The sequence below is a fragment of the Scleropages formosus genome, chromosome 7 (genome assembly GCF_900964775.1).
Source record: "Scleropages formosus chromosome 7, fSclFor1.1, whole genome shotgun sequence".
NCBI lineage: Eukaryota > Metazoa > Chordata > Actinopteri > Osteoglossiformes > Osteoglossidae > Scleropages > Scleropages formosus.
This window is the reverse complement of record NC_041812.1, coordinates 14,087,167-14,113,876: the sequence shown is the minus strand read 5'-3', so window position 1 is coordinate 14,113,876 and position 26,710 is coordinate 14,087,167. Positions and strand designations below refer to the sequence as shown.

At 43.5% G+C, this 26,710-nt stretch overlaps 3 protein-coding genes across 3 annotated transcripts; all 3 read right to left on the bottom strand.

The window, feature by feature from the left end:
• Window positions 1-4,054: 4,054 nt before the first annotated feature.
• Window positions 4,055-8,846, bottom strand: kti12 (KTI12 chromatin associated homolog). Its single transcript, XM_018747647.1, has 9 exons — window positions 8,630-8,846; window positions 7,420-7,471; window positions 6,932-6,984; window positions 5,838-5,893; window positions 5,563-5,642; window positions 5,104-5,263; window positions 4,938-5,000; window positions 4,689-4,757; window positions 4,055-4,303 (listed from the first exon to the last, which is right to left on the bottom strand). The coding sequence occupies exons 1-9, from the start codon at window positions 8,778-8,780 to the stop codon at window positions 4,160-4,162; spliced, it is 828 nt and encodes a 275-aa protein (XP_018603163.1). The 5' UTR covers window positions 8,781-8,846; the 3' UTR covers window positions 4,055-4,159.
• A 632-nt stretch (window positions 8,847-9,478) lies between these two features.
• Window positions 9,479-11,359, bottom strand: LOC108931687 (bombesin-like). The gene is made up of 3 exons (XM_018747648.1): window positions 11,138-11,359; window positions 10,665-10,831; window positions 9,479-9,688 (listed from the first exon to the last, which is right to left on the bottom strand). Exons 1-3 carry the CDS (start codon window positions 11,301-11,303, stop codon window positions 9,632-9,634), a joined length of 390 nt encoding a protein of 129 aa, XP_018603164.1. The 5' UTR covers window positions 11,304-11,359; the 3' UTR covers window positions 9,479-9,631.
• Window positions 11,360-14,522: 3,163 nt separating this feature from the next.
• On the bottom strand, window positions 14,523-25,528 carry znf592 (zinc finger protein 592). Its single transcript, XM_018747666.2, has 9 exons — window positions 24,826-25,528; window positions 22,124-24,423; window positions 21,130-21,308; window positions 20,827-20,997; window positions 19,641-19,800; window positions 19,245-19,490; window positions 16,930-17,042; window positions 16,566-16,707; window positions 14,523-16,411 (listed from the first exon to the last, which is right to left on the bottom strand). Exons 2-9 carry the CDS (start codon window positions 24,401-24,403, stop codon window positions 15,926-15,928), a joined length of 3,777 nt encoding a protein of 1,258 aa, XP_018603182.2. The 5' UTR covers window positions 24,404-24,423; window positions 24,826-25,528; the 3' UTR covers window positions 14,523-15,925.
• Between the last annotated feature and the right edge of the window lie 1,182 nt (window positions 25,529-26,710).

Genomic DNA, 26,710 nt, shown 5'->3' with positions numbered 1-26,710 from the left:
TTGGGCAAACTCCCACGAACCCTCCAACACCCTAGTGAGGGTATAGAGCTGGTCCAGTGTTCCACGGCCAGGGCGAAAACCGCATTGCTCCTCCTGAATCCGAGGTTCGACTATCGGTCGGATTCTCCTTTCCCAGTACCCTGGCATAGACTTTCCCAGGGAGGCTAAGGAGTGTGATCCCCCTGTAGTTGGAACACAATCTCCGGTCCCCCTTCTTAAAAAGAGGGACCACCACCCCGGTCTGCCAGTCCAGAGGCACCGTTCCCGAACTCCACGCGATGCTGCAGAGGTGTGTCAGCCAAGACAGCCCCACAACATCCAGAGACTTGAGAAACTCGGGGCGGATCTCATCCACCCCCGGAGCCTTGCCACTGAGGAGTTTTTTGACTACCTCAGCAACTTCAGCCAGGGTAATGGACGAGTCCCCCTCCAAGTCCCCAGCCTCAGCTTTCTCTACGGAAGGCATGTCGGAGGGATTGAGGAGATCCTCAAAGTACTCCTTCCACCGCCCGAGAACATCCTCGGCTGAGGTCAGCAGCGCACCACTTCCACTGTAAACAGTGTTCGTGGAACACCGCTTCCCCCCTCTGAGTCGCCGGACGGTTTGCCAGAATCTCTTTGAGGCCGACCGAAAGTCTTCCTCCATGGCCTCACCGAACTCCTCCCAAGCCCGAGTTTTTGCCGCGGCGACTGCCAGAGCCGCGCTCCGTTTGGCCCGTCAGTACCTGTCAGCTGCTTCAGGAGTCCCATGAGCCAGCCAGGCCCGATAGAACTCCTTCTTCAGCTTGACGGCATCCCTTACTTCCGGTGTCCACCACCGTGTTCGGGGATTGCCGCCGCGACAGGCGCCGGAGACCTTATGGCCGCAGCTCCGAACCGCCGCCCCGACAATGGAGGCGCGGAACATAGTCCATTCAGACTCAATGTCCCCCACCTCCCTCGGGACCTGGTTGAAGCTCTGTCGGAGGTGGGAGTTGAAGACCTCTCTGACAGGGGCCTCCGCCAAACGTTCCCAACAGACCCTCACTATGCGTTTGGGCCTGCCAGGTCTGTCCAGCTTTTTCCCCCGCCATCGAATCCAACTCACCACCAGGTGGTGATCAGTTGACAGCTCAGCCCCTCTCTTCACCCGAGTGTCCAAGACATATGGCCGAAGGTCAGAAGAAACAACTACAAAGTCGATCATCGACCTCCGACCTAGGGTGTCCTGGTGCCAAGTGCACTGATGGACACCCTTATGCATGAACATGGTGTTCGTTATGGATAAACCGCGACTAGCACAGAAATCCAATAACAACTCACCGCTCGGGTTCAGATCAGGGAGGCCGTTCCTCCCAATCACGCCCCTCCAGGTATCACTGTCGCTGCCCACGTGGGCGTTAAAGTCCCCCAGTAGAACAACAGAGTCCCCAGTGGGAGCGCTTTCCAGCACGCCCCCCAGGGACTCTAAAAAGGCCGGGTACTCTACACTGCCGCTTGGCGCATAAGCACAAACGACAGTGAGAGACCGTTCCCTGACCCGAAGGCGTAGGGAGACGACCCTCTCATTCACCGGGGTAGACTCCAACACATGGCGGCTGAACCGGGGGGCTATTAAAACCCACACCAGCCCGCCGCCTCTCACCTTGGGCAACGCCAGAATAGTGGAGAGTCCACCCTCGATCGAGGAGAGTGGTTCCAGAACCCAAGCTGTGAGTGGAAGTGAGCCCGACTATATCTAGACGGTATCTCTCAACTTCCCGCACCAGCTCAGGCTCCTTCCCCGCCAGTGAGGTGACATTCCAAGTCCCAAAAACCAGAGTTGGCGCCCGAGGTTTGGGTCGGCCAGGCACTCGGCCCCGACCACCGCCCAAATCACAATGCACCGGCCCCTTACGGTTTCTCCGGCAGGTGGTGAGCCCACCGAAGAGCGGCTCCACGTCATGGCTTCGGGCTAAGCCCGGCCAGGCCCCGTGGGCATAGACCTGGCCACCAGGCGCTCGCATGCGAGCCCCCCCTAGGCCTGGCTCCAGGGTGGGGCCCCAGTGACCCCATACCGGGCGGGGTGAACAAGATCCTTGATTTAATAGTCATAAGGGGATTTTTGAACCGCGCTTTGTCTCGTCTGTCATCCAGGACCTGTCTGCCATGGGAGACCCTACCAGGGGCATATAGCCCCAGACAACATAGCTCCTGGACTCATTCAGGCACTCAAACCCCTCCACCACGGTAAGGTGGTGGTTCACGGAGGAGATCTCATAAAAGTGTGGTTCTTATTTATTAGCAAACTTAAATTATTTTTGTTTTTCAATTTAATGATTAATGGATTACTAATTTACTTTTACCTGGCACTCCTTGTCCTCCATAAAGCAATTTAAATCCCCTTAGCCCGTCCTATTTCCGTCCATTGGAATAGAGGTAAGAACAATTAATTTTCCTTTCGTTTCATTTTATTTTTGTTTTTCTTTTTTCTTGTGTCTTACATTACAAAGAATTAATCTTTCACTTCTGAATTTATTTTATAGTTGCTTTTTAAAGATTTGCTGGATCTATAGGGCATATACAGTGAGCTGTTTGTGGAAATTTCATGTAGGACCATGCATCTGCCTTGTGCCCTGTGTTTCAGCAATGGAAAAAAAAGTTAAAATTTTAAAATGCTTTTTAACCCAATCTCACCGAAGTCATTCACTTTTAGGAAACGCTTCTGTCTACTGATGGGAGTATAATGCCATCCTGTGTTTCAAAAGTGAAGTGACGTGCAGCTGTGTCTTCAGGGTGGTTGAACACACGGCCCTTGGCCGAGTAAACGTTTTACTGCAACTCTTACATATTTACAATATTTTTTAAACAGTGAATGACTTCACTTAGTATTCCATTCGCAAATCAAGTACTAATCAAAAAGTGTTTGTTAAAGCTGACAGGATTGCAAGTGTCATCAAACCAGGGTTGGCCACCCTGCACATTACAGCAGTGATTTAACACTTTCTTTTACAGGTTTTTGCAATAGTTTCTGTGACTCTCATCAACACACTATGGAACTGAACCTGGAATCAATGTGACTTCAACTGTTCCCTGCGTTTCCCTTCATCTGCAAACAGTCCCTTTTGAATCTTTAAAGTATTGTACATTTGTCATATTCTTGGACCTAAAACAAAGGATCAATAACACCTGCTTTTCAAGAAATATGACTTCATGAGAGATTGCAAAGTGAACCAGCTCCAGCTCAGCACTGGAAGGATTAAGGAGATGGTGAGGAATTTTTCAGTCAAGAGCACATTCACAAAGCTTTTTTCGATTGCACAGCTGCCTGTAGTTGCAGCACAAACCTGTATTTGAAAAGCTTCAACATTCTGTGTAAAAGTTTTTGAAAAGTCTAAAGTTACAATGGAGGTAAAAACAATACATTCTCTTTTATTTCATTATATTTTACTTTCTTCCAATTTAAATTATAAATACAGAAGTTAAAGACTTTTAAATGATGGCTTCATAAATTGACCATGAATGAGTGGACTGGCCTGAGTAAGATGCCCACAACACCCAGTTCTCAGTCTCTCTTACACAGATGCTTTGCACTATTTTCAAATGGGATCTCAGTGTATTGCATCAGACAGAATGTCATGAACGGGATGCAGCAGAACATACAAATGACAATCCAGAACAAATAACAGTAAGTGGTATAAATAATGTTGGCCCGAATCCATGAAAAGCTGGACATCGGGACACTAGATAAAGGGTGATGAGTATAATTATCTTGATGTTTAGTAAAATGAACTCTAAAGTTATATGAAAATTGAAGAACGGCTTTAAATGTACATAAATGACAGCTGGTAGCGTAGTGGTTCGAGCTACTGCCTTTGGATCCAAAGGTCGCACATTCGATCTCCAGCTGTAGTACCCTTGAGCAAGGTACTTACCCTAAATTGCTCCAGTAAAATTACCCAGCTGTATAAATGGGTAAATAATTGTAAGCCTGTAATAACTGAAACCTGAACATTGTAAGTTTCTTTGGAAAAAAGCATCAGCTAAATGAATAAATGTATTCTGACGACACTGATTCCATTAGGACTTTATTTTGATCTATTACCAGTCTGAGATCATACAAAAATATCTCCGCAACATTACAAAGAAATTTCCCTGATATCAAAAAAACTTTGATCTGATGTTAAAAAATCTTGAGCCTTTACTTCATGTTCCTGTTTAGATACTGCACAAACATGTTGGCTATCTGTCCCATGTCTTCTGTTGGGTGCATCTTGGAGTAGCTGATGAACTGGCGCCGTAGTCTGCGAAGCTCCACCATATTCAGCGATCTTGTCAGCTCTATGTATATTCCAGTAAAGGAAACAAAACTTACCAGTATATCTATATATACATATATTTCTTTCCCTGTCCTAAACAACTATATACTTCAATGCAGGACAGCTTTGCCCAACGCCACTGGTTTTACCAGCATACATTGCACCAGCAACTGTACACAGAACTGACAAGGAACCCCTCGGCTGCTTCAAGTCATATTCAACTAAAACTTTTTGAGTGATGAACCAACTCTCAATTAAGTCCATAAGTAAGGGACCCACTGTACTGACCTGAGCAACTTTCATATGATACATATCAATAACAATATTTTCAGCCAGTAAACCGCACTAAGATAACCTTTACTGCAGCTAAGTTGGTTATTCTTCGCTGAATACAACACAATTAAAGGATATCTTTTCAGTAGCTCCAGGGACTGTAAGAACATCTCCAGGGACAAATGTCTTCTGCGAGTTAAGGATAGCCTGTGCAGATGGTGAATAGCAGAGAAAAACACAACAACTGTAATGCATGATGGGTAATCCATTACTCAAACTACTCCAGAAATAGTTTCAAACTAAAACTAGCAAAAACTACTACATAAAACGCATTTCCTAATGATAGATGAGACGACAATGATAAAATAATCCTTGGAGAAAACCTACCATCAAAACATCTTGTGTAACTCTGTCCAGCTGATGTAAAAAGTTTGCGGAAGACAGTGGTTGCTGCATTGGAGAACAATGGGAGGAGAGGGGAGTACATAAGATACACATGAAGTGTGTACATATGTGTGCACAGCATTCTACACACTCCAAAGTGACCCCTTACACTCTGTGTTGACTGGTTTGGAGCAGGAGCCTTCCTGCGGAAGACTGCATCCGAAATGGCTACCAAGGGAAGTGCGTCATCTTTCTGTACTGTGAAGAGAGGGCTGTCCCAACGGTTCCTTGAGTCTGGTGGTTCAAATCTCATTACCAGAGAATCTAGTCTGCAGGAAGAGTAGCCAGGGTCAAGACAGCAAACCTTAATGGTGCACAAATTTCATCAAAATGCCCCTTGAAGTGACAAAAGACTAAACAAATCAAAAAACATATTTATATCTTACTTTGTCTTTAACATCAACAGCTCAAGGATTTGAATTACACCAACAGTTTTCATTTTTAACTGCAATATAATCTTGACCTTCACAAAATACTACAGCACTAATATATTAAATATACTAAGTTTGAACTGCATGCGACAACTATGCTGAAGAATTAAGAACATGAGTAATGATCAATAACTCACATCTCCTGGGTGTACCTCTCCTCAGGTGGTCTACTTGTGTTCCAAGTGGAACTATCTTCTGGCGTGGTTATGCAATACACCTGCATGAATACAGTTTGAAAAGTACGGTGTAAGAGTGTATGATGTGTTATACAAATGAAAACACAATGTATTTGAAAAGCTATTGAAAAAAAACACACACCACATACACAACTGCAACCAGGAGAGAAAAAAAATTCTTCAGAAAATACAGGAGCTGAATAAAATAAAATTAACACTACTAGTTGTCTACTTACAAGACACTGTGGTGTTTGAGCATGTTTGACAAGACAGAACAGTTCATATCTGTACCCTAGAAATGTAGAAATGAAAAATTAAAAAAATTAATTTGAAAAACAAAACATTTAATTTGTTTTCATTCTGTGCACGAACATAAATAATTGCAATAATATGTTGTTAATGGAAACATACTCATCCGCTGTTATTCAGTGTCCCAGTATCTGGTTTTTCCACATATCTAGGCCAAGAATATTAATACAACACATGGCTAATTGTTCTGGACTGTCATTTATATGGTCTGCTGCACATGGTCAGAGCTCCCAATATTCAGTCCAGCACAATAAACTGAGATCATATTCAAGTTTACTTTATGAAATTATTTTTTATTATACAATATACACTAGATCCTTCATGAATGAAATTTCCATGATTTGATTCTACCCAGAACATACTGTATGCTCTATAGGGGTCTTGACAACATCATCAGCAGCAGTGAGGGGGGTCAAGCAGAAAAATAGCAACTTTAGAACTTCAACTGTGAAATTTTCAACAATTTTTTTTTTTTTAAATTTCCAGAAGAAAGTGCTGACAGGCATGACTGAAACAACCCTTAAGGTGGCAGAAGAATTTTAAGAAATATACTTTAAAAAAATTACTTTCTGAGACCAACCCGTGAAAAAGTAAAACTGTGCACAAATGTAATGCGTTGTGGTATTTTTTCACTATGATACCAGGCATCTTTTACACTGACTTTGGGGTGAACTTGAGTTGGGCTTGGAACATATAGGAATTTTTCACTATAAAAAATAAAGGAATTGTGCGGCTTTATGATATTCAGTCACTTTTCAGGAACAAATTAGGACTGATTAACTGGGATACGTGTAGACATTTACTTCTGACAGATGTTTAATTTTCCAAATTAATATTTTTTTTCCCTAGTAACCGTCATCTTTTCTTGAGCACCCAATAACGATATGTCTTTAAGTAAATAAATGAAATGTATGGTAGAATTATTCAATGATGAAAATAAGTAAAATAAAGTAATATTTATTATCATCAGTCAGTAAAACTAAAACATGGAAAATAAATGTACATATGAAATTAATTCTACCTTTGATGTAATTCATTGAATCCAGGATGACAACATCATCTTTGTTTACCATCCTAGAGTAAAAAAAGACAAGAACACAGCACTCACCAATTTTTACAACATTCCCACATGAACCCTATACTAGTGTCCATCACCATTACAATGTAATACCAAACCCTTCTTTAAGGCTTTCTGGTCTTAAAACATGGGCAAAAAGGATTTTAATCACTGTCATATCTCTAAACTCAACCTCAGAACTAAAAAGATTCACTAATACTAGGGTAGCAGATCGGGTAGTCATTAGAGCTGCTGCAGGGCTGAATCCCACCTCTTGCTGTAGTACACATGAGAAAGGTACTTAGTCTAAGTTGAGCTGGGGGGACACACCCAGTTGTTTAAATGGGTAAATCCTGGTAAAGAGCTCAGTGTTTCTTGTCACTCTGGAGAAAAGCATCACAAAAAAACAAATAAATATAAGAGGTGTTCCACATAGTTATGAACCAACCTACCTCTCAACTTCAGACCTTAAGGTTCCCCTCAGACTTTTCTCCATCTGAACATCTGTAGAGGAAAAAACCATAAAAGACACTTACAAACAGTTGTATACAACATTGAACAATTTCCATACAATTTTCAGGATGTTTCAGAATGGGCTACAGTGAGAAGGAAGAGATTACCGCACATCTTTACTATTGCAAAATGGTAAAATTAATAGACAATTTTAACAAGTTCCCTTTCCTACCATTTTTTTAACATACTATGAAAAACAGTTAATATATACATGTAGAGAAATATAGGCAGACTAGTGTAATGTATTTGTAGAGCAAATGGACACCTGAAGCACGGCTGTTACCGAACAGCATCAGCAGCATATCCTACACAAGTGAAAACAATATTTGAAAGCGATGTCTCTCCACAAGTACACTGGTTTCTCATGTTGGGAACCCACACATCATCATCTGACCGCTTGTCCCATATGGGTTGCGGGGAGCTGGAACCTAATCCAGCAACACAGGGCGTAAGGCCGAAGGGGGAGGGGACACACCCAGGATGGAACGCCAGTCCATCGCAAGGCACCCCAAACGGGATTCGAACCCCAGACTCACCGGAGAGCAGGACCCCGTTCTACCCACTGCGCCACCGCACCCCCATGTTGGGAACCCTCAAGTCACAATTTTTCTAAGGTACAAATTTTCCGCTTTGTTTATTTTAAAGAGTTTTTCTTGTCTGTTATATTGTCCAAAATTGTTGTCTGTTGCAGGGGGAAATTAACTGCATTTGTGTGTTTGGTTAGCAAAACACTAGGAATAGACACAAGAGCAGTGTGGGGACTTCACTCCAGTGTTTATAGCTGGGGCACTGTAGTGTTAGAGCTGCTGCTGCATTTGGATCCAAAGGTTGCAGGTTTGGTACCCACCTCCAGCTGCAGCAGCCCTAAAATTTCTCCACTGAAATTACCCAGCTGTAAGGGGGTAAATAATTGTAAGTAGCTTAACACTGCAAGTCGCTTAGAATGAATGAATAAAATGTACACTGTTCCCAGTCAGATGAGAAATTTTGCCCATGTTTATAGAATTAATCAGTCAAAAAGTCGGAAAATTACAATAATTAAATAGTACATCATTGCTATCGTATCTTACACAATGAACTTAGAAGGATTTTGAAAAAAATAAACTAGTATCGTTTCATTAGCCTAAATTAGGCTCTGACTAGTCTTACCTGCATATACACTGTTCTTTGCAATGCCAACTGTGTCGTCTCCAATCACAATCACCTTCCTTTCCGTACTTTTCAGAAAGTATTCCTTTAACTCCCGTGTCCTGCGGCTTTTACCACTACACGGAAAACCGCACATGATTATTAAAGGCATGTTTTCACTCTGGGACTTAATATCTACGACGCCTGGTGTTAGAGAGTGGCCATGTTGAACCGGAAATACAAGTGACGTGGTGAACCGGAAGAGTTTGCTGTTTGGTTCTGTATTTGTTACCATGGTACTGTGCACTTAGACGGGTTTCCGAAGTGCTACTTTGAACATCTAGCGGAGTGTATGTGTGTATTTAACTCTCTAAAGTCACCAGAAGGCAAGAAAGGTATCAGACGGATACGAATAAAAGAATGTTACGCCCTCAGTCGTATATTCAGCGATACTGAAACGTCTATTTCCCCTCCCAGTTTACTGTGTCTTCGACACATTTTACACTGTTACATGGGACGTCACTCAGCTCATGCCTGGATCATTAGACTATAGACGATATGGAACGACGATTTTGTTGGATTTAACTGTAACATTTTTTTTTCAATACCGTGTCCCTTTAATTGCGTTAAGGTGTCATACCCGGGGATTTTTGCAAAAATACTTGTCCGTTTTCCATTTTCCTCCAGTTAATATAAAAATGATGATTCATTTGAGGAACTGTCGATTTCATGAATCCAGTCGGCCTGCTGCTCCGAAGACATCCACTGCACGTGAACAATTTGACACTTGAGAAATTCCACGTTTAAATGTATTTGCAAAGCTTTTTATTATTGAAACAAAATTACACGTTTTCATGATGAAATGCCAGTCTTTAGTACACAAGTACAGACGATCTTATAAAGGCTGGAAAGAATCAGTACTGAGAACCTGTTAAGTGAATAATTGGGAGAGATACATACTCCACATTGTGTGTGTGTGTGTGTGTGTGTGCGTGCGTGCGCGCGCGCACCACATGGCTCTGCTCACTTCCTGCGCTTCCACCCGAAGCTCTTCAGTATTTTCATCATTAAATCGGTTTCCTGTAAAACATAACAGATCAGTGATGAAAAAAACCATTTGTGTCGCAGTTTCGTCAACATTTACTGTATGTATGTGTCAATTCTATGTCGAAATACGTCACTCGCCCAGCTAAGACCGTGGCTCACTTTCATTGCATTGATATTTGTACCATGCATTCAAAAAGTTCACACCTCAGTGTTTTACCCTAAGGAATTCAGAGGTTAAATATGTTGTAAATACAAATGTATATGAGTCCAGCTTAAGTAATATTTTAGAATCAGTTATCTGCTTCAGCACCACACTGTGGTGTAGTAGAGTAGTTGACTTGGAACTGAAATCTGTTCTTTGAGGTGACACCAATAATAAAACACTGCCTTCGACCTTTTCCATCTAGTATTTCTTTTCCCAACCCAGGGTGGGGTCCGTCACCCCGTCGCAGGATAGCCATACATACATACATAGACTGCAGTGCTGGAAGAGCTGAGTCACCAACTTACCTGAAAAACGGCTCAGGGCTATGAGAGGAAACCGGAGCACCCAGAGCAGAGGAAACTCAGGCGAACCCAAGAAAACTAAGTCGGATTCGAACCTACGTCCTCATTTACTTCCCATGAGATGTGAGACACCAGCGCTACCCTGGCGCGCCCTTACGATGACATCATTACCATCGATATATGCTTTATTTAACTGTCACCTTTCTCCAATGCGACAATGTTAGGTTTTTACAAAGCAAAAAAAATGTTACAAGGTTACAAGACATGAGAAATATATTGCTAACGGCTAACACAAATGCGTCCCATAACTGCACTAAATACGGTCATTTAACAAAAAAGGAAGTTATAAAAAAAAGGCAAGAAGAAGACACTGAAGCCAGGGATTAAGAGCGCGAGCAGGAACTGTGAGAAAGATTATCAGCGACACGCTACAGATCCTTTAACATATTCACTGGGCACTTTCGTCACGAAATGAGCAGCGCGACTGAACGCTTTCGCTGACCGGGAGGCTGGAATGCGCTGCGTCCGGCGCGTCCCTCCGTGGGTCCCGAAGGAGCGGCTCGCCGAGAGCGCGCATGCGCACAGGTGTCCCCGCAGCGGCGGACGCGCCTTCCTTCGCGGACTCGAGTAGCAGGCTGTCCGCAACACTCTTCTTCCCCATGAAGTGCCCTGGCCGGTTCAAATGACACGTCACAACCACAAAATGTGAAAAGTAACATAAAAGCACATCCTGTAAGTAATGACAAAGGAAAAAAAAAAAATCCTCTCTAACCCTTGAATGTTAGAAACTAAGAACATCTTCAAAAGAACTGACCCACAACAAGTTCAGCATATTTCATATCCTTCTCAAAAACCATTTCTGCACAAATATTCCCGTCAGTGAATGTAAACATTGCATGAACAGTCATTTATTTTTTTTTATTTTTTTTTTTTTTTGAAAAGTGACAACAGTTAGAGATGGTTGTCCACACTCACCTGTCGCCCAAAGATTTCCCCTCGGATTTACTTGGATTTTTGAAACCTTATTTCGAAGCTCTGTTAAATCGACACTCACTGAAGTGGCCAGAGAAATGTAAGAGAACATGATAAAGTGAGTGAGGAATGCAAATCTGCAGACTTCTTTCCACGCTACTTTAGCCATTCCTTATGATGATGATGAGGAGGAGGGTCGCTCAGCGCGCGCTCAGCTCTTCAGTCTCCCGCTCATGATACCTCTGCTCGTGCCATTTATATCATAGCGATGGGTAGGGGTGGAGGAGGGGGGCTTTGTGTCACAAGTTATTACATTTCACATTGAAACGCCATAAAACACCCTACACAACCAAACACCACGTATAACTATGAAAGTACCGTGGTATTTATCATTATAATAAGTAGGTATACTACCGCGTGAATGAACCGTAGGCTATTACTTTCACTGGTTCAAATTTCAGGATACATTCTGCTGGTCTACGTTTTTAAAAATGTATTACAATTCCTCAAACACACCACAAAAGTACAGTTTAAAAGTACAATTTAGGTCCCCTTGGGGGGGGTTCAGGTAGAATCGGGAGAATCCAGGTGCGTGAAGTGAGGCAATGTTGGACGTCACCTTTCGGCCGGTTGAACGCCTTTGTGACTTAAAAACATGTCATCGTTCTGATTCACCAGAAACTTCCAGAACTGGTATCGAAGGCTACATGTAATAATAGTATTAATAGTAATTAACGGTGAGATTAAAAGGTGGCCATACAGCCGTTCCTCATAGCGGAGTTACTGGATCCAGGAAATTAGCCCGCTGTGGAAGTCCAGTTATCATTCATTGTTTCTGATGGAATAAATGTCGGTCAAAATGTACCGATTCTGACTAAATGTACATATATGCCGGCGTATAAGTCGACCCCCAAAAATTAGAGGTGTGATATAAGTTTAGGCCTATGTTCGCCGGATCAGTCAACCCCCAAAATAACGTGCAACTTTTGGGCAGTGCTGTGGAGTCGGAGAAGGGGAGAAGGGGGTCGGAAGAAATTATTGGCTTACTGAAGTCAGAGTCGAAGGTTTTGTGTACCGACTCTACAGCCCTGGTTCCTGGATGGTGAACGGTGTTCTATGTACGAGAAGGATAACGGACAAGAAGGTGAAGCAGCGGGAGAGCGTACAAAGTGACAGCCCTCTTTGTGGAAACTGAGGAAGGATGAGGAAGGAGCACTGGTGGCTGGGGAAGCTGGGCAGTCACAAGCAGTAGCCTACTGGGTGTCACCTTCTTGGACACAGCGAGTGCTTCATCCCATCACACAAACTTACAACACAGTCAGAGATGGATAATTGAGGGCTCAAAATATAGACAGCAAAATATGGAGCAGTTTTCTTCGTGGACGTGGTTTGCCAGCCAGGACTAGGAAAGACCCGAAAGTCAAGTTCACTTTGCGCCATGCTGCTTGGTCTACATCAGAGGGCGTGAGACACAATGACGAAAACATGCCTGTCTCCGTCCACAACGATAACGTTTCCATTCCCGATGATCAAAAGACCTTTCCTAAGCAGACGAAGGTGAAGAAGCTAAAGGAGCTCAGAAGGCAATGGCTTCTGCGCAAGAAACCTCTGCGCTTAGTGCAGTGGCTTCTGAAAGAAATCTCTTAAAGACGACAAAACTTATTTTTGCGAACATGAAATCCGCGTCAGGTGTTGTGCGTCAGCGTTGCACCTCTCAAAGAACTGCAAGGTTAGCACAACTTTTCGTTCCAGCTCTATTATGAAGTACTCAAAACACAAACTCAATTCTCTCATTAAAATGACAGATAAATGAAATGTAAAACTAAAAGCCTGTTTCATGTGACAGAATATAAAACCACAGCACATCAACTATATTTCTCAAAATTTGTCTACTCATCATTCGACTTCACATAAAAACCAATAAAGCACTATAATTACTATTAAAATATCAACTATTACAATCTATTAGAAATCAATTAACTGTTCCAGACGATAATCCCCCCTCCTCCCAAGTTCCCAGCTGGGACCCCTCAGGAGACCCTGACAAACTGAACGTAGGTGGGGACCCCCCTCGGGACAAAGGAACAATCAACGCACTTGAGTAATCGATTTTCACTGGGGAAGGGGGTAATCGTCTCAGCCGTTCTGAGGGGTGTCCATCAAAAAAAGCATCCTTAGTATTTTACTAGTGACCGGCCCAGCCTCCCTCCTGGTCACCCCTGAATAATCCCAGTCAGCATCCTCTTTGGCTGGAGGCACAACGGAAGTGCCAGCTGAGTGGGACCCGTCAAAATTGTTTACCAGCTCAGCCTGTGCGCTAAATACTGAGAATATGGCAGTGAAAACCATATCGAGGCTCCGTGTGCCGGGACCTCTCCGAGGGCTCGTAAGCAAACCCAACTGCTGAGCATAGTGGGGAGGGTGATGTCCTTGTCCACTCAGGTCTATGGAGGAGATCTCAAGAGCAGGTTAACAAAGGCACATGTGCAGAAGGAAGAGAACATTTTCCATCTCTGAGAATCTGCTACAACCAGTTGTGGTTCAAGCTCATGAGAACTGGAGAAACTTCTTAAGAATAAGGTTACTACTGCAACCACAATGCAGTGGTCCAGAGGAACCGCATCAGGGAGATAACAATGTTCCATTTTTGGGCCGCAGCAAACACATAGAGAAACCACACAGTGATACAGCCTGTGAATAACAATGACACAGCTGAACCGGAACATGAAACGGCACAAACCCCATGGTGACTCTTTCTGTTTTTAAGTTAAATACTGTACTGCAGTAAAGTATCTCAGCACATCTTTTACAATGTTTGGAGGCTTTTTCTGAAATGTCTGTCGTGGAGGAAAAAGCTCTGCTGTTGGCAAGCCTTTATGTAAATATGCACATAACATTGTCTTGAAGGCCAACGATTTCCAAATTCACTGGCGTATACTGATTTTTTTTTTTTTTAAATCTGTATTTAAGATAGCAACTGATTTCTAATGTAAAACTAACATTGGCTTGAACACCTAGATATGCAAATATCCATGCCCATCTCTGCTAGTTAAAGCCACTTTATGTCAACAAGGTATGTTGCAGAAGACATGAATTCAAATAAGTATGAATTATGACTATAATAGAAAGGCCCAGATTGCAAAATTATGTCAAATAAAAAAAAGTAGCTCTAAGGGGCAGCCAGTGGGTAGTATTTAACAGAGGGGTTAAAATTGTTGCTGCATGCGGAACAGACTGTACCTAGTGCTACACGACCGACACTGGTTTGTGTGTCTAGTTAGTAGGAAGGACAGTCATACAGAGAACCATCACTTCCTATTAAAACATAGAAGCAGTGATACTGAAAGAACAGAATATAAGGAAACATTTACAAGAAACATTCCTGACATATACATTTTATTTGATGATATCAGAAGTAAACATAACAGCAAGGCACAAAGGCCAATGCTAGTTAAATAGATATGTAATGGCTTGGGAAAATAAAACCCTGATAAAGATGTGAATTTCATTAATTATGTACACTTACTAGCTTTTACAAGGTCCCTCATCTACCACACATTATCAAAAAGGTACAAAGTCGCTCTGTATAGGCTGTATCAAAAACACTGATATTTTCATGTGCATTTCTCTTTAAAATGAGCATCTTAAATCAGCCACTCCTTAATAAATTGAGGACTCAAGAGGTTAAAGACAAAAATTAACACCACAAACATGTTTTAAATTGAAAATTCACATGGGAAGTCAATATGACTATAGGTAAATCTCCAAAGTAATTTATAAAATTGAATAATATGGGAGATAATATATTTTAAGGAGAAATCATTCCTTTTACACTGAATACACCAGGTCAGTTGTTGGGAAAACATGTTAATTACTTGCCAAAGTACACTAGTTAGGGTGGGATATTTACTCCACATGTCAAATATTTAACCATGTACTTTTACCAACAACTGTAACCATTTAAAATACAATATTATGGTACGCTTTCTGTATTTTGATTATATTCTCAATTAAATTTATTGCAGAATAAAGCTATTCTCCAAAGCAACTGGTGCATTGCCTCATGTTTGTCAAATTCCAACATGTTACATATTCAGCTGTAAAACCCATGAAACAACACTTAAACGGCAGACCTAGACTTCAACCAAAGCATGGGACTCCAACGATTTCTCAACACGATCATTTTGCTCATGAAGTGCGACTTTGGTTCCAAGAACAGTTCAGAAATATACAACATTTTTTATAGTTACATTTCTTTTTGGTATGGAATGATATCAAAATACACTTCTTATAAATTGGTACGCAGAGACATATTCCACTTTGGGACACTGTTGATAGCAAAACTGCAATACTGTATTCATGTAATGGGCAACACATTCAGCTCCAAGTCTGTAAAAGCACCATGTAAGTAATAAAAATCATTATAAAAGAACAACAAGTTCTCAATCAACAAATCAGCTCAAATATTTAACCAGTAACAGTCTTGTGTGGAGGAACAAAGTCACTTCTGTCACACATGGAGACACTCGTAAGGCAATATTGAATCATCTGGATGAAAGACGTGCCAAATGCATTTGACATTGGGATGTTATTCACAGTTGGATTAAGAAATAAGGACCTTCTATACTGCATTTATATCTTGGCAGAATATATGTGGAAGCATAAGGCAATTCCACTGAGGTACAACCATCTGAAGCTGCTGCGATACTGATGTAGCACCTGTAAGGTCCCGGTTTGTCCATGACGTGGGGACAATAGCAGCTAGAACAAACACGCACAAAGAGCCTGCCCTTACGGTTCTGGGCCTGATGTCAGACAGGATGAGTGAGCCTGCATGTGGGAATTATACGATGACTCACTGTCAAAGGCCCTACTGCATGTGTCACAGTGCAGGCTGGCAGAAGCTTTTTCCCTGGAGCAACAGCTCTGTCCTACAGCCACAGAAGCATCCTCTTTCGCGCCATCCTGTAAAGGTGGTGACTCTTCGTCCAACTCTTCTGGCTCCTCATCTGACTCCTCTGGCTCCTTTACTTTATGGACAATGAGCAGGTGGCGGCTGAGGGCCAGGCGGGATGTGAAGCATAGGCCACAGTGCAGGCACTGGGGGGTTCGATCATCAGACTTGTGCTGAGGTATGTGCTCCTGGAAGACTGCCCCATCTTCTGTGGTGAAGCCACACTTGGAACAGCGAAAAAGTAGTGCAGGCCTCTTTGCGGGCGGGGCCTCCAGCGATGCCTCTCTCAGGCCTTCCTCAGCTGCCCTCTTTGCTTTGGACCCCTTTCAAACAAACACACACACACACAAGGAACTACACCACCAAGATCTGAAAAAAGTTCCTCATTCTTTCTCCCAAGTCCGTTAAATCACATCTTTAACGGCTAAAATAAAGAGACTCCACAAAGTCTGTGCAGCAGAGATGATAGTACATTACCTCTACCGAGGCTTCACTGGTCTCTGGAAGAGGTGCCTTGCACATCTGGCTGAAATCTGGATTCTTAATGCCATGCATCAAGCTGATGTGGTTCTTCAGCATGAAGTGTTTGGTGAAGGTCATTGCCTTATCTGTGCAGTACCTTTGGCACAAGAATAGAGCAGAGGAAATTAAATCTTACTTCTATAAATTCTAACGTAACAAACATTAAGCTGTGACGGGGACTTCAATTTTAGATCTAAACATTGTAGCCACCTGTTAGCACCTGTACTTATTGTCACATGTGCTGAATATCCATGTACCAGTTAGTCACGTAAGTATTCACTGTAATGAGGGAAAATGAACATTGGACGATCTAACTTACCAGCACGTGAACATTTTCCTCTTTGTGCCATGGTCATTGCGGATGTGTCGCTTAAGACTCATAGTAGAATTGAAGGACCGCTCACACTGCCGACAGGGATACCTCTTCACTGACTGCACAAACAATATTTTGAGTAGAAGGAATTAAAAAAAAGTTTAACACCCTAGGTCTCAGCAAACCTCTTTGTGTACTGAAGTTTTGTCTTAATTGAGCTTAGTTGATGTCACTATCTGTATGATTCATTTCTCTGCACTGGCTTCCTATAGTTGCCTGAATCAAATTCAAAACCCTGGTTACTGTGTGCAAATGCATCAACAGAACTGCTCCCAGCTATTTACAAGACTTAATCAACCGGTACACCCCAGCCAGGCCCCTTCGCTCGTTTACTTCTGCTCACTTGGTGGTCCCGCGCACGAAAGACAAAGCTCGGAGGTTCTCGGTTCTGGCTCCGTTGTGGTGGAATGATCTTCCCCTGTTACTCAGAACTGCGGAAACTCTGTCTATATTCAAGAAGGGTCTGAAAATCCACCTTTTCCAGATCCATTTCACCCAAGATCTCTCCAGCTCATTTATGGTGTAACTGTTCACGCATTGTAACTCCATAAGCATCCCCAAATACAACCTTTATTAGCCATTACTCTGACATTATACTTGCTCATTTGTGCATTTTATAATACTTAATAAAAAAAAATAAATAAATAAAAAAATTGGTGGGAGGGTATCGGGATTTGTCTATCCTGTGTTTTATGCACCAAGTCGAACAACGAACCTCGGTGCAGCAAGTGGTAGGTAACAAACTAGGTTTACCTGAGGCTTTCATGTCTACAGTTATGTCTCTTTCTCTTAATGTAACGCATAAATTGTACTTTTGCTGAGATGTACGTCACTTTGGACAAGTGTCTGCTAAATGAATAAATATAAATTTACACATCTTGGCATTTGCATCATGCAATTTGTACAATCAACTTGACAAGCGTTAGATACAACAAAAAACACACAAGAATCCACCTAGGTCACAAATACAGACATATGAAAGGTTTCAAAACATGAAGGAACCTTAGACCCACTCAGTCTGGTCAACATTTTGCCAACTACTTGTACTCCCCTGTAAACCTTAAAGACCCCAAACTGATTGGACAGTCCAGTTGCCTTTAAGGGGAGACCTTCAGATGTGGATTCAAGATGTCCTCGATAAAACAAGTCCCTCCCATTTTGCTTTGCTGCTATTCACGATATGGCTCAGACAAAGACCGATCAGAAAAGATTTCAGAGGGCTTTAGAGCTGTTGCAGCTAAAAAGCAGGAACTGCCACAGAAGCATTTATAAAAACCTGGGCCTATCATTGGACTGTCAAGCACAGGAAGTTCACAGACAAAAGTAATTCATTAATAATGCCCTCTCCCTTGGAGTGAGTGTCCTACAATAATAACTACAAGAGCGGACCATCACCTCCCTGACAAGAGTACAAAGAACCCTGTGGTGACAACTGAGGATCTCTGGTTATTTCCTGCAGTTAATAACACCTGCGTTCATGAGTCTATGATAAGAAAACAGCAAATAAGAATGAGGTTTCCGTGAGACTAGCGCACAGAAAACCAGATCTCGCCAAAGTACTGCCGCCCTTCACAAATTTGCAAAAGGCCACCTGTATGTTCTACAGTTTTTCATGCTGTAACATGATCTTAGGCAGGCCATTCATGCAAGACCTCAAACATAAGACGTACTATAACAATTCTGTGAAAAGGAATGGGCTAAAATACCTAACTGCTGCATAGGCCATTTCGGCTGCTAAAGGAAGTATTTAGTCGGTTACTGTTGTTAAAAGGGGTTCTACACATTAATGAAATCTAAGGGATCACATACTTTTTTCACCCTCAACCTTAAAGATTTCAACAATATGCAGTGTGTGAGTGACAGAGAGTGTGTTCCACTGATGTATGGATGAGTGACCCATTGTAAGTAGTATATCTAGCAGTGTAATTCACCTTGGTGAATAAGGTGCGTGGGCTGATAACACTACATAGAGTTCACTGGAAGTCACTTTGGAGAAAAGCACCTGCTAAATATATAAATATGTTCACAAATATAATGTATAATTTTGTGTTTTTGTCAGCTGGATGAAGAGCAGATCACATTTTTGAAGGCATCTGTACAGAAAGCCAATGGGTTCACAAAGCTTTTCTCATAACTGTCAGTGCTTATAGAATGCTGTATTAAATAAAAAAGAAAATCAAGTTGTGCACTATACTTGTTCATTAAGTTAACACATAACTTGACTAAAAAGGTTCACAAAGAGTATTCAAAAAGCATCTTACCCTGCTATGGTTGCTCTTCATGTGTGAAACATAGGCATCTCTGTCAGGTACCCATTGCAGACACTCCCCACAGGTCCAACCTGCGTTTTTGAGGCCACGCGATCTGCTAGCACCTTCGGTTACTGGATTCTTTGCGTTGGCTGAATCTGTACGACTCGACACACTGCCAGCCTCTGGCTCATTTAACATCAATGTTGCACCATGAATGTCATCGCCCTCTGTTCGGAACATCCCTCCATGGACACCCTAAAAAAAGGTGCCAATAAAACAGTACCATCACCCCCCTGACAGAGGGTACAAGAGCCAAACAGAACTCACATGTTTCAACAGCACAGTCTAGACATTCCCACAGAAAACAGGAGCTACCTGTCAAGATGACTGAATGAAGTTACCAACCTTGAAATGCTGCATCAACATCTGTTTTTGAGTGAAGACCACTGCACATTCTGGGCACTTGAACACGCAGCAGGTGAGCTTTTTGCCATTCTGATGGAAGTGCTGAAGTAAAAGCTGTTTTCTCTTAAAAACCATTTCACAGGAACACCTATAGATCATCCTGCAAGGTCAGGGTTCAGAACAGCAATAAGTCTAACACCAGAGGGTACAAAAAGACACACTGTTTTTCCAATGAACATTTTAAGGCATGTGTTTTACGAACATTACAGGATAACTTACAATGAGCAGGTCAATGGAAAAAAACCCCTTGAAAATGACACCTCCAAGAAGCTTCCTGCACACCTTCATCGATCAAGGTGTTTCAGCTAATTAGACATTCTCTATCACAAAATACTGCTAGTTATATTATCCTTAAAAGCAATTTGACACTCACAGCTATCAGCAAACTTAGGGACCACAAGCTTGCCATCTGCCTACAGGATTGCAACCCTCACTACCTCAATACCTGTGTCACTCCACCACGAATTGTCACATCTGGCACTGGCTGCCAAGGCTGTGCCTCCTTTCTCTAGACACATGAAAAAGGAATGTGCATTCTCTCGTCAAGCTGTGCAGTGAGCATCCTTTCAACAATGGGTATGTTTCTGGTATCGAAACCTCCAGGCACTTCTTGAAGGCTCATCTCTTCATGACATACCACTGGAATCTTATGGCACAGCTTTATGTTACCCAGTGCTTCCTCCCAACATACTTCTCTAAAGTTACACTTTGGTAATTTCAGTCCTTCCACTTAACAAATCTTTTGATCTTGCCTACTTTAAAAAAAAAAAATTATATCTAATACTGATCTTGTCCCATGCTTTATCTAAAATTACCAGGTGGTTTTGACCTTGTCAGAATGACAACACACTGGCAGTAGTACATGCTAAGCTGCTTTGGGCATCCCTGAAGCATATTAAAAAAAAAAAAAAAAAAATCTCAAAGGCCACAAGTTTATGTTGTCTCCCACTCTCAACTGATGATAACAACAACAACAACAAATATTTTGATTCTGATATATTTCCCCCAAGGGGAGGAAGAATTTCACCCTGTTTCTCAGAGAAATAATTCTCAACTGACTGCATGGAGACCAAGTGTAAATGGACTGCGTTTCAGTACACAGAAGCAGAGAAGGGAAGAGACTTACAGTGGAGATGCTTTACTGTTGTGCTTGTTTTTGACATGCATTAGACAACCATCCGAAGACTTGAAGGCAACTGGACAGATGGAGCACTTATAGAAGACCTCACAATGCTTCTCCTCAATGTGACTCTTTTGAACACGAAAGGACATTTGGAACATATCACAGTGTGAACACCTACAGGAGAGCAAACAAAACCATAAATAATTTAAAAAAAAAAAAAAAACCTCAGGGTTAAGTACTCTGTAAATCAGGAAACATATGTGTAATAAACACCAAGCTACCCTGTCCCCAGGCTTGCTGACTTACTTATAGCCAATCTTGCGTGCATAGTGAAGGCAGTTCTCCTTAACATGTCTCTGGATGTCCATGGAGCGGGTAAGTGCCCCACACTCAGGGCAGCAGTATGGAGATGTGTGTGTGTGGATCCGCTGGTGGGCCTTGTAGCTGCATTTGTTGGGCAGCATCATCATGCAAACCTTGCAGGTCTGGAAAAAAATACAACAATCAAAACAAACTTGACCAGACCACTAAAGTGAAGTTTCTTTAAAACCTTTGGTGGTTCAAGCTATGAGCTATAAGCACAGCTGTACATTTTTGGTTCTGTATACAAAACTGGCACATTTACTGCAGTCAACTGGAAAACTTTTCAGCACAGTGTGAGCACAATGAAAAAGCCTTGAAGATAATTTCTGCAAATATGGCATTTTTAGAAACTTTGCTTTATGAAAATGTTGTGTGTTAGTTCGTCTACACTGACATATAGTGTACAAATAAGTAGATGTTTAAAATATAAACTGATAAGCACATTTGTCTGAACCGCTTATCCCATACAGGGTCACAGGGAACCGGAGCCAACCCGGCAACACAGGGTGTAAGGCCGGAGGGGGAGGGGACACACCCAGGACGGGACGCCAGTCCGTCGCAAGGCACCACAAGAGGGACTCAAACCCCAGACCCACCGGAGAGCAGGACCCGGTCCAACCCACTGCGCCACCACGCCCCCCCTTAAAATGATATGTAATTGTTAAAATTTGTCCAGCCTCAAACAAGATAAAACAACAGCCAAACAAATTCTACAAGCAGTACCATTCTCTGACATCTGAAGCTGTCGCAGGACAGTATCACCGAGAAGACCATGGTTACAAGTGTTAAGCAGCACAATTAACTAAGGCGGTTTTAAAAAGAATGGCACCCAAATTCTGGGATCGGGCTCCTATTCTACTTCCAGCATCAATTCTCAAAGGTTACAAACATATTAATAGCATGATGGCAAATGAGAGCTGCAAGACATGTTACGCACCCATTTTTCCATGTCTTCAGAAAGTCTCTGGTAGTGACCTGCCAGCCCCTGCAAATCTGACACATGCTTGTTACACTCCAGACACCTCATTCCATGTGGTAAAGTCTTGTCCGGATACAAAGGCATAACTGGCGGTTGGGGTGGTGTTCTCACTGACTGTGCCGACACAGAGACAACCTGAGTCGTCCCTGAGGGCCCAGGCAAGGGTGGAGCAAACATCTGATCAGCAGCAATAGGTCTCATGAGGAACTGTGTGCACTGCATGACTGCACCCTGGCTTTTGTGCTGTCGCGCATGGGCCAATAAGCTGCACTTGTTGAAAAATACGAGAACCTTTGTGCAGTGAGTGCACGCCACCTCAATGTGCACACTCCTCCGGCTGTAGTGCTGAGACAAGCTCTTCTCTAGACTGAAGGAGTCTCCACACTCCAGGCACCGGTGCCCACGTGCAGGGACACTGAGCTGGATGTGCTCTGGTGGGTTTAGGTTGGGCACATATGTTGGTACAGGGTTAGCAGCATTGAGCAGTCTGTTCAAGGTGCCAACCGCAGTGCTGGGCACAGCAGCACATGGTCTGGGTTCAGGGCCTTTCACTTGGTGCACGAGCGGGACTGTGCTGCATACCACAGTGTTGGAGAGCTGCGGCTGGCGCTGAGTCGCACATCTCGCTGTGACCGATGCAGCCACACTGTGAGGGACCAGATTCAGATTGGCCAAGTGCACAGCTTTGGGGAGAAAGCTGGTGTTTTGAGTTCCAACTGTTTGCTGAGGTGAATCTGCCTGCTGCTGAGCCTCGGTTACGCACCTCACGTCTGTGCTGCATGTACTGTGGAGCGATGCTGAACGTACGGCGCTGCCCTTTTTCTTAGCGCGTCCCTGTGACGAAACAAGGCTGCCGGTTGATGAAGGCATTACACGTGCTGCATGTCTATCAGCATTTTTGTTACTTCCATTTTCAAGGACATGAGCTACTGCATCATGGGAAAGGTGCACAGGGGATAGCTTGGATGATGGCTCGTCAACAGCGGTGTACTGTGATGGGGATGACCCTGCGGGAGACTGAAGTTCCTCCAGCTCTGAATCAGGTAACACACTCGTAACAGTTCGCTTAATTTGCCCAGATGATGTTTTAATGGTCTTTATCCTGACTCTGGGAATGACTGGGGGTGATCCTGCGGTTACTGAGGGAGATGCTTTGCCGCTGCTGTCACTGCAGATACTCATGGGACTGTCTGGTGGTTTGACATAGCGCTTCACAACCTCCAGTGGACTCCTTGGGCTTTTTGGAGACTTGGGCACCTTTGGACTGATCTTCAGGCTATCTTTCACATCTATCAATGGATCTTTGGAGTTTATCAGTTCTTCTTTTGGATCCTCAGAGAACTTCTTTGCATTCAAGGCCACAAGTGCCGCAAGGCAAGATGACAGCTTGGAGTTTGAATTTTTGACACCATCACAGGATAAACCCATACTGGAGTCTGAAAGGAAGTTCTTTGGTTCTTGAAGATGCTTCTTCTGAAGGTCATCCAAAATTAGCGTATGACTACTGAAAAAACTTGTTTTTCTGACATGGAATTCATCGGCGTCTCCTGAAGGTTGCTCTAGGCAGGTACTTTCTCTTCTGCAAAATTCAGCATTTCTCTCCATGTTGTTCACAGTTTCATTTCCAGCTACAGATTTATGGCACTTGTCAAACATGCTGTACCCTTGCAGCCTTCCTTGACTGTCCAACACGGACTGGTCCGCGGACCCAAGTGCAGAGGTGGAAGACAAATATGGTATATCATCTTGTTTCAGATTGCCAACGACCCTATTTCTTGGGCAGTCTTCAGGTTCTGGGCTTGAAATAGGGCTAAACTGAGAAAAGGACGGCATCTTGTCAGCCCTGTGGGATATCACAATTTCTGAGAAGTTGCCCAAACGATCCCCATTCGCAAAAGTGGCTTCGGGTTTCCCACAGCTACTGTACACCATGTGGTGTGAATCTGGGGCAGAGCCATTCTGCAACAGGGGTCCAAGGTGCACCCCATCCCTTTCTGCATTGGACTCACATGACTCCTGGCGGCTCGTGTTCTTCACAATCACACTGACAGCAGGAACATCCGATATGGGCAGGCAGCTATGGGTTGAAAGGTCCTCCATGCACACCCCTGACTTTGGCTGGCCTTCTGCTTCATCATGGCTCTCCACGATGGCTTCCTTTGCATCCAAGCCAGTGGCATCAGGGATGTCAAAAGCAGCCAAGAGATCATCAAAATCTGGGGTCTTCATGTCACCCATGTTTGGAAATTTCGTAGAATCTTAAAGAAACAGTTTTAGAAATCAGACATTTTGGACAAAGGAAAGTTTCATTTCACATATTTTTTTTTTTTTTGTCTTTTAAAAGATATTCATACAGATGCTGCAATCCATTTTCAGACTCAGGTCTATGATAATGTCTTCATTTCACACCACAGAGAGTGAAAAGATAAACTAGACAATTCACACACTTCTGACAATTTCACAAAAAGGATGTCTTTTTTTCTGCCCCCCATACAAGAGCATTAAACACTGCAGTTTTTTTTGCACTCCTAACCGATATGAGCACATTGATTATAATCACAGCACTAGGGGCCCATTTACACAGCAGGCACGCGCGCACGCACGCACACACACACGCGCACACGTCAGAACAGTGCTACACTCTGCATGGCGATGTTTACCATTTGGCTCCTGTTTACTCAGCGCCGACACAGTGCGCGCTCGCGGGACTCGTGCCCATCATCGCCAGTCACTCCATCCTTCCTAGGCTACGGCCACCCCTTTCAGCGCTCTTCATTCCTGCGCGTTTACCATGATTACCGTGGTGTAATCAATACGAGTGTCGGCGAGTCTCACAGTGCGCTCCTGCGCCGTGTGGCCTTCAGCACAGCCGCTAGTTTGCGCGGGTGCGGACGAGTCGCCTCGCCGAGGGAACACAGCCCGGCACGGTCACGGTGTAGCTAAGCTCGGCTCGCCGCAACACGTACTAGTACTGGGAGTCGGGGGTCACAAGTTTTCCACCGGCTTTAAATACGCGCATAAGTGATGTTTTTTACACCGCAGCAAGTCACCCAATATGCACATTGGATTTTATGACACGAGTGTACAGAAGAGGGTGAAAAATATGAGATGTCTGACATTTTCCGGAGGCCCGGCCTCGGCTAATCGCTGCTGCTGGTCGCCTCAGAGCTCAGCCAAGCTGTCCGCTTGCCCGCCGATTACACTTTCACTTCACACTCAGGCAGCGGTAACCGAACAGGACGACCTGCACGAGCCATCGCACACACTACGTAACGCGAGCGAGCGCAAAACCGCGCTGGGACGCTGCGACGCGGCAAACTGCACGAACACACTTCGGACCAGAGCTACGCACAAGCAGCACGGGGCTTGTTTCCCAGCATGCCTTTCGCACCAAGCCCTTTCTTCCTGCGCGCTGGGCTCGCGGACGCACAAGCTCAAGAGGATCCCGCCCCCCTTCCCCCCCCCCCCAGTCTCTCGCACGCTGTGGAGGAAAGCGAAGGAGCATAACTCCCAACATAACATTAATATTTACGTAAGATTACTGGAGGCTGCACTTTATTTTCAGTTACAGCGGCGAGAGAAACTGCAAAAAAGTGCCACATACAGTAAAGACTTTACTAAAGTCGTGACTAAAAACAGAAACCGGGTAGCGTTGTGGTTGGAGCTGCTACATCTCACCTCAGTAGTTAGACTAGTACTTTTATTACAACACACTTACTTTGCAGTGCTGCAGTAAAATTGCCCAGCTGTATATTAATGGGTAAATTGTAGGAACTGACCCTGGTGGTAAGTCGCCTTGGAGAGAAAAGCGTCAGATATATATAAATAATGTAAAACCTAAGTTAATTGTACTACAAGAAACGAAATCATAAGATGCACGTTTAGCTCCGTGATGCTGTTCCAAGGCGTGTGTAACAATTTTTGCTAGCGCTACTTTTCCGCCGTTTTGCTTTTACGATAGTAATTTCCCGCTCGTGACGTCACCCAGCGCGCCTGCAGCTACGCGCAGACCTGATTTCGAGCTCATTTGTTTGCGCAGTTAAAGTATAACTGTATCTCTTTCACTTGTTTACTAGTGCTGCCCCCTCGGTGTCTTGGTGTATAGTACGTGGGTAAGATCCCCGTTTAGCCTCTATGGAGTTTATATGTTCCCCCTGTGTCTGCGTGAGTCCAGGTGCTCTGGTTTCTTCCCACACAATCCAAAGAAATGGTGACCAAGTTGTTTTTAGTGGGTGGGTGGCTACCCATTCAGTCCCAGTGTGTCCCCCTCCTCAGCCTTGTAATACCACAGGGACAGGCTCCAGCTTACTGCAACCCTGCCTAGAACAAGTGGTTACTGAAACTGGATGGATACATCTTTCACTTTGTTTTTAACTTAAAGATCCACAACCTCCTAATCAGTATTGATGGTTCACTAATGAACCCCATAAAAATGTCTAGTAATAGCCACCTTTGTCTTTTAATGTCAAATAAAAGCACCAGTCTCTCTACCAGAAATTTACATTTATTCATTTAGCAGATGCTTTTGTCCAAAGCAACATACAT